The sequence below is a fragment of the Limulus polyphemus genome, unplaced genomic scaffold (assembly GCF_000517525.1).
Source record: "Limulus polyphemus unplaced genomic scaffold, Limulus_polyphemus-2.1.2 Scaffold2029, whole genome shotgun sequence".
Lineage (NCBI taxonomy): Eukaryota > Metazoa > Arthropoda > Merostomata > Xiphosura > Limulidae > Limulus > Limulus polyphemus.
This window is the reverse complement of record NW_013667639.1, coordinates 150,401-159,384: the sequence shown is the minus strand read 5'-3', so window position 1 is coordinate 159,384 and position 8,984 is coordinate 150,401. Positions and strand designations below refer to the sequence as shown.

Genomic DNA, 8,984 nt, shown 5'->3' with positions numbered 1-8,984 from the left:
TTACATTTACTTTACTTTGCAATAATTTAGCTTCGGTTCGTTTCATAGACTGCTATAAACACCTTCTACATTTTTCTTCAGAACGGGTTTTATTCTTCGTTTTGTGAATTTCTTTGTTTCAACTCGTAAAACTGTCATACACCGAACGCTCATAACTGTTTCATACTCTGTACACTATTGTAAATAACATTACTTTATTGTTTGCTTTACGTGTAGTTTTATTAGATAAAGTTATGTTAACGCGAATTTCTTTGTCTGGCCGTGTAAGTTTTTTTTGTTTTGTTTTTGTTTTCAAATAGGCCATCGATGTAATACATAATACCTGCAAGAAAGCGTAGTTTAAATGACGTGCGTGAAATTGATAGAATGAGAAAAATGTAAGCGAAGGGCGTGAAAAAGGCTACTGCAAATATTTTGTGGGTTGTGGCTAGTACAAAATAAAACGTAAGCCTGCAGAAAAAGTACAAGCAGCACATTTTCATGACCGTTTTAAAACGTTTCGTATTTTAACGAAACATATTTAAGAAGCTTCATTAAAAAAAAAAAGAAACATTTTCGGAGTTTCCGGAAAATTGCGTGAAAAAAATCCATTTTTTAAGAAATATCTGACGATATTTTTCGTTGATGACGGAACTTCGTGAAAAAGTTATTTAAATTGTATTGCAACTACTTTTCTGTAATTTATTTTTCGGAACTTATTATTTTTATTTCAGTGTAGTCAGTTTTCAAATAATCCGTATTTTTCTTAACCAATTAAATATCATGCTCATATTCACCGACTAAGACACAGGACTAACAGAAACAAAGTACCTATGGCCTATTATAAGTAGAGATCAAACTAGAAATCTCAGCTGTTACCTTGTGAAAGCTACTGGTTCAAAAAAAAATTACTACTTAATCTAACTTAACTGCTGCTTTCATAAGGCTTAATGATCAGAATATATTAGCCTTGCTAGTTATCATTAGTTCATCAGTCTAAACCATCTGCTAACGAGAGTAAAAGTAAGATTTACCTTATAGTTCCGTTTATTGCCAAATGCATAGAGCTAGTTAAATTTAGATTCTACAGTTAGAGTTTGTTTGTTTTGAATTTCGCGCAAAGCTACACGAGGGCTATCTGCGCTAGCCGTCCCTAATTTAGCAGTGTAAGACTAGAGAGAAGGCAGCTAGTCATCACCACCCACCTACAACTCTTGGGCTACTCTTTTACCAAAGAATAGTGGGATTGATCGTCACATTATAACACCCCCACGGCTGAAAGGGCGAGCATGTTTGGTAGAACGGGATTCGAACCCGCGACCTGCGGATTACGAGTCGTGCGCCCTAACCACCTGGCCATAACCACATTGAGAAGGCCCGACATCGTTAGTTATTCTTGAGATAGCGGCCGAAAACACCGCTAACTGCAAGAGTATTCAATTGATGACCTAAGGCGGAGTGTCCATAGAAGTGTTTTGTAGTTTGCCTTTTTTTTCTCATATATTAGACTATTTATAATTAATTGCAATTATTATTGTAGAATTTTACCAGCTCTTCTGGTAGAAATTATTACATAATAAAATGTATCATTGTTTAACTTTGAACGAATTCTCCAGGTTGTTTATTTTTACTTCACAACATTTTTTTTTAAATGTTTTAATTTTATTTCATAACAAACTTAGCAGGGAAGACCACAACAAAGCTTTGTACATTTGTCGCACTTGTAGTTTTTATTTCTTTGTTTGTAGTTAAAATTATGGTTGCACATTGGGTTACCTGTGCTCTGCTCACCCAAATTTTAACCCTATCTGCACTAGCAGTCCCTATTTTTAAACTGATAACCTAGTGAGAAGGCAGCTAATTAACAGCATCTACTGCAAACTCTTGGGCCACTTTAGTTGACCGACAGTCTTATAACGCACCAAACGCCCAAGTTGTGTAATACGATATATATATATTTGGTGGGGGCAACAATTAGACGCAAAATAAGACCCCTTCGATTCACAGATTAGTGTTTAACAAAGTTGTTTGTGTTGAGTAAGTATTGAGTTTATTCAAGTCTGGATGTTCTGTAATTTCAAACTACTGGTGTTAATGGGGAAATGGATATAGAAAAAACAATTCTGGGAGCATATTCTAATATGGTTTCCATAAGATAATGGTACACTTCCCGGAACCGTACCTAACATCATAAAACGGGGCGATTTAGAGAGAGACTTTTCTAAAGGGCGACACATCCCTGGCTTTCAGTTCACAAGCGATGACTTGAAGACAAATGGGATTGGTGAATATGTGGCCCAATTGTAGCTTAATATTTAGGCAAAATATGGGTTTTATAGGAACAGTATAGGGTTGAGGATTTCTTTTAAATTATCAAGTGGCCCTAATCGCCCAGGGAATTACATAAAAGTTTACCCGTAGTTTATTTTCCTCTCCAAAGGAACATAGATTGGGTTTCATATTTATTGTTGGTATTATAAATATGTTGTCTATTGAACAATTCAAAAAATAGATTATTAACGTTAATGATACGTGTTCTTTAAATCACATACAAATATAGGTTCTCTGTGACGAGTAAAATAGAACTCAAAACACTATATATATAATATACACCTCATCATTCTATTAAGCCTGATCTTGTTCTTTCTATTTGTATTTGTTCAAGGTTGCCGATGAGAGTTGACTAATTCAGCAAAATAAATTAGAGAATTAGTGTTTCATAATCTTCAAATCATATATCTATCCAAAAAGGCTTGAGAGTTAAAAGCAAAAATTATGCTTTACCTCGACCACTAGATGAAATCCCTTAAACTTGGCAAAACATTATTTTACTCATGTGCTGTAAAAGTGAATTTAAATTCAGCTTAGCTCCTAATTCAACCCATCAGATTTTTTTCAGTGTAACTTGATAATAATTATTAGTAGAATGTTGGCTTTTGTTTTTCATTCAAGCGTTTTTTGGATGGATATCGAGTAATTTTTGGAGTTACATGAACCCACCACATTGTCACGTAGATTGCATGAGATTGGAAAATGTATTACTTTTGAGGATGACAACATACGAGGACCTGGAAGCAATAGTGATACCAGATGGCATTCTCTTTCTGAGCTGAGCTACACAAAATAAACCCTAGGAACGAGAGTAACCAGAGGAAGGAGAAGGTATTGAGCTACGCAAAATAAACCCTAGGAACGAGAGTAACCAGAGGAAGGAAAAGAAGGTATTGAGCTACACAAAATAAACCCTAGGTCCAAGAGTAACCAGAGGAAGGAAAAGAAGGTAGTGAGCTACACAAAATAAACCCTAGGAACGAGAGTAACCAGAGGAAGGAAAAGAAGGTAGTGAGCTACACAAAATAAACCCTAGGAACGAGAGTAACCAGAGGAAGGAGAAGAAGGTATTTTTATTTATTTTGATGAACATACTACAGGTGGAAAATCTTCAGGATAAAACAAACATTTATCAATTTTAGTTTTGGAGAAGAATAGCCAAAATGAATATGTTATGCTTAATGGGAAACTATGTAAACAGAAAAGACTACAGTAGTTTTGTTTCATTTTCACCTTTTTTGTTTTGGTTACAGAACGACCGTTTCTTTTGGTAAATGTGGATTCGCTGTGGTGAATAAAAGATAACTCATAACACTATACATAGAAAAATGATGGTGATTGTCCACACATGATATATTTCAACTTTTAGTGAAAATATTGAATAAAACAACAACACTTTAAAGCACTTTTCTGTTGTTTGTATACTCAAAATGATGTCAGTGACAAATGTTTATCAGTTAGTTAATACCATACATAAATCTCTGAAGACAAAAAGGAAAAAGATAAATTCACGCATAGAAGCGAAAAATGGGCCAGAAAACGTGTTTCTGTTTTTATGGATCTTTTTCTTTTACCATGTTTCTACTCAATTTTTCCAGTAAGCGCTTGAATCTCTGATTACTATGGTAAACAACAACCTAACACTTGGAAATTTATTCTAAAAGGCTTGAGGACGGAAATTACAAAGCATTATAAATTTTATATAATATATATATTAGCTGACAGAATTAGCTGTCTACTTGTATAATTTTTCAGTTTTATTTAAGAATTTTTATCAGAAGTTTTGTCTCCGATTACTAAGCAAACATTGTAGGGCGTGGATGTTAAGGCGAATGTCATGCAACTATTTGCTGTATTCTTTCGTATCTACATTAACAAATGCCTGTGCTCGTAGCATCATGAAGACTTACGGTAGTTTACGACCAAAGGCGCTAAGTCATTAGAGAATGTCGTCAACGAGTGTAAATATGCCATAATTACACTCCAATGTTTGCCACGTATTTTATATTACATCATGTTTGTATTCACTAGTGTTGATGTGATAATGTATAAACCTTAAAATATCTAAATGTTTCTTTTCTAAATATTTTCGTGAAATGCATACTACAACTAATGACTTGACACATCACAAGACAGATGACATTCACATATTTTGGTTTGTTTGTTGTTAAGCGCAAAGTTACACAATGGGCAATCTGTGCTCTGTCCACCAGGGGCATCGAAACCAAATTTTTATAAAATTTCCACATTCACTTAAGGTAGCTCCATTTGCACTTTCTTTTTTAAGGGAAATATTTAGTAGCAGTGTCATTGGAAATACTTATTTTACAATGAATTGTTACAAGGTTTGTGGTACAATGATGAATCGTACAGTTTGTGTGCTTCTCAATTTTGTTGTTGTTGTTGTTTCCTGGAGCATAACTAAGACTTTTGATTAAAAGTAAGCTAATTATAAATATCATATCTAGAACAATTAGAAATAACTTTTATACATTAATGAATTGGAATCAGAATTTTCAATCAGAGTGGTAATCATGCGCACTTGGACTTCAATTCTAGTTCAGATATAGCCGTCTCCAATTTTGAACTACATAATAGAAGCAAGACCAGCCAATACCATACTGTCTCGAACTACAGACTTTTCAAATCCGCAGCCCGACTCGCTAACCCTTAGGCCATCTGGTGGATACATTAATGAATTGGAATCAGAATTTTCAATCAGAGTGGTAATCATGCGCACTTGGACTTCAATTCTAGTTCAGATATAGCCGTCTCCAAATTTGAACTACATAATAGAGGCAAGACCAGCCAATACCATACTGTCTCGAACTACAGACTTTTCAAATCCGCAGCCCGACTCGCTAACCCTTAGGCCATCTGGTGGATACATTAATGAAAAATATATTTAATGATCAGTTGGATGCCCTCATTATTAATTGTGTTTCTGGTTTTAATCTCAATAACTTCTTATAAGTTTCCGCCTATCTGAGATACTTAGGTTAATCTTAAATCCATATAATAAAACAAGACTAGAAAATGATTATAATAAGGTAACATCAATAAAAATATAGTTATTACTTTAAAACTTGTAATAGACTTTTTTTTATTCAATATAACTGAATATAAAGAAACTCGGATTAAGTTGAAACTAATTAAAAATATGTTTACACCAATCGTTTACTTTTGAAATCCAACTTATGAAACATGAATAAATGTATGAATATTCATATATTTGAAATAGGGTACATCCACTATTATAAAACTGGTGGATGTTTTAAGAATTACTAAAATTCATAACCATTATCCACGTTCTCATTCTGTTCATTTAATACATGCTAAGTTGGTTTGTTTTGAATCTCGCGAGATATCTGCGCTAGCCGTCTCCAATTTAGTAGAGACAAACTAGAGGGAAGGCAGCTAGCCAATACCACCTATCGCCAACTCTTGGGCTATTCTTTTGCTGTTACATATAATACTGAAAGGACGATCATGTTCGTTGATGGGGGCTCAAACTCGCGACCCTCAGATAATGAGTAGAGCGCCCTAACCACCAGACCATGCCAGACCTTAAAGGTAACTTGGAGTTAAGCCTACATTTAAATTTACACGATTATTTTTATAGAATTACTTTACAGAATACAAAAAAAAATAGTTGAACTTTTTACCGGTTTCCATAATAAAGCGGTATCTACTTGGCATTCCAAAAATAACCAGAACTAATGACAGCAGGATTTCTTCCCTATTACAAGATATTCAACTGTCTTATTTATTTAGTTCGATTTTCTACTTTCTTGCCAGACGATACTTAATTCTACTTTTTATAACTGTTGTGTTACAGACAGCTTTGTTGCTGAGGGCGCATTCTCCACGTTTTGACACTTTTAAGAAGCAGGTCTTGAGAAGAACCAGTCGACATCCTACAAACTAAAGATTACTTATTCACTGTTACCGAATAGTAGCTATATTGCTTCACCATCTATCGGCGCTCACTAGTAAGTATATAAAATATACACTTCAAATCTATGGTTCGAACTCTTTATCTTGGCTGGATTATAACGACCAAAAGCCTATCCAACTCGTTGTTTATACACGAAGCACAAAAACTAAAGTATTGAACACCGAAAGCTAACAAAGCAATTAAACCAACAAGTCTAATAATCGGGGAAAATAAAATAAAAACCCACCTTGAGCAACAATGGCTTGTGGCGGACTAACAGCTAGATTTTAAGATACTATTTCACAAGCCCTGATCTGAAATCTTTAATGGTAAAATTAAGAGTCATATACCTAAAAAACATTCGTAGTCTATTGTAATATCACGAATATTAGTTGTGTTATTTTTATGTGTGTTTATTTTTTAACTGTTATGTGAAATATATTAGCGGATACAAGAAATTTAACATTACAAAATTTTAATAGATCACAACGTGCAAGTACAAGAAACAAAGAGGTTAATTAATATATTGAACTTTTTATTGTTTCTGGACACGTATATTGAATATTCAAATACACCATTTGACAAAAAACGTTAAAGCATTAATATTTAATAAAGAAATGTTTTATAAACTATTAAATATATGTATCTGCATACATTATACACACACACATATATATATATATACATACATATGTAAGTTGGGAAGTATTTTTGCTTTACCTTAGTACAATAACACGACACAAGAAGGTGAAATTGATATTTTTGAGGCACTTAATTCCAATTAAACTTTTCCTTTGTCACACAATTACAAATGGTAAAAATTCATCGGATAGGCGATCTCTGTTGTAAGGTAAGTCGAACCTCGGATGACATAATATTTCCTCATTTATATTATTCTCAAAAACAAAAAAAATACATTCTCATTTTCCTAGCAGTATACAGATTTGCTTTTATTAGAGAAGTTCCTATTTTTGCTATCTGTACGTCATCTCTCTTAACTCTTCGCTAAGATCAGCCGAATTTTCAATGAAAGAAGGTTCTTCTCTAAACGTCACTTCCGCCTTTAGGCCTTGCTTGAGACGTCCATTGTGGCTTGTCCTTCGAGGTACATGTAAAACAGCGGAAGTAGTCAAAAATCTGACCTGTTGTTGAGTATTTTTGGTAGCCCGTTTTGAGAAAATTATTCCAGAAGGCGGCTCCGACTCGATTTCCGATTTGTTCCTTGTCTTAGGGCTAATATCAGATGATGACTCACGGGAAAAGAAAGGTCTTTCCCGAAATCCTGGAATTTCCAAAGTCACTGCTCGCACTCTGCAATGTAGAAAATACTTATGAAAGAATACTTGGTTCATTGTTATTGGCAAATACCCTTTTCATTGTTAGTAGAGCTTTAGTTGAAGACTTAAAGCTGAAGTGCCGAGCCAGTAAAATAATGTAGAACTCTTTATCTAGAGTTTTCCATTTGATTTAAAAAGAAATGAGCACTATACTCTCTTAGCATTGTGTAGCTTAAAAAAACTTTTTGTGTTACAAGATGTTATTTAGTTACATTAAAAAGATGCGAGATATAATATTTAGTATTCTGAGTAATGAATTCAAATAATATGAAATAATTACGTCAAAATATTCTTTTAACATGCATTAGTTTCATCGCAATTTTGTAAATTCTATAGGAATGAACAGAATTAAAAAATATATTGTAGTCATGGCTAGCGCTATAGAACTAAGACCAAAAGTAACTTTCTCAGGCATGTTTCCTTTTATAAGTGCCGGAAATAGTATAGAGTTGTCTTTATAATCTTCAAGTTTCATAAGTAACATTCAGAAAAATATTTCTATGTATCTCTTTCTCCCTCTCTCTCTCTTTTTACACACATTCGAACTTGATAAGACAAATGAAACTGAAAATTAAAGATTTTGTTAAATATAAAAGGATGGCGACATATTTCGCAGTTAGGTTTTGTTTTCTGTATATCAGTCAACAGAAAAACAAAAATAAATTTTATCAATCGTCAAAGAGATAATTGTTTTTTATGTAGAGTACAGCAACCTATATTTTCAAATATCCTATATTTTTAAATCTAAATTATTGTTTTATTTGTAAAGTACAGAAGACTGAATTCCTCTGCTTTGCACATAACTTTGTATACAGATAAGTTTGTGTGTGTGTGTGTGGGCTCTAATGTATTTGGGTCTATTCGAGTATATTTTGAGTCTACTATATTGTATTTATGTATGATCTGGTTTGGTTGTTGTTTTAGTGCAAAACTACACAATGGGCTATCTAAACTTTGTCCGCCGTGGGGAATCGTGCCTCGGATTTTAGAGATGTAAGTTCGTAAACTTACTGCTGATCCACTGGGGGAACATTTGACTATGAATGCAGGTGTTTTGGATAAATGACAAATATATTAACCTATAAGTCAGTTTCTTATATCGGTACTTCACAAGTTCTTTTTTTTGTTGTTGTTGATTTTAATAAAAGCATATTAATTTTCTTCTTAAATAGTTTGTCATTTCTGCAAAACAAACCAAAATAAGAAAAACACGCGTAAGTAGGATAAAATGATTTTAATTTCAAAGTTTTATAAAACTTTCGAATATTTTAATAATGCATAGCATAGAATTATGTTCGTATCAAGTAGTTTAAATGTGTATAATTCAAGTACTTAATATAGATTGAAAACACGAAATGACTCCTTTCTTGGGTATGACGATATATGTTTCAACTTCCTCA

General features: G+C 33.3%; 1 protein-coding gene across 1 annotated transcript in view; it reads right to left on the bottom strand.

Moving 5' to 3' along the window:
• Positions 1-6,807: 6,807 nt before the first annotated feature.
• LOC111087336 overlaps positions 6,808-8,984 on the bottom strand; it is a 17,590-nt gene continuing 15,413 nt past the window's right edge. Inside the window, exon 3 of the mRNA XM_022393636.1 lies at positions 6,808-7,558. Within this exon, the coding sequence (XP_022249344.1) occupies positions 7,222-7,558 (337 nt within the window). The 3' untranslated portion in view covers positions 6,808-7,221. The remainder of the gene's footprint in view (positions 7,559-8,984) is intronic.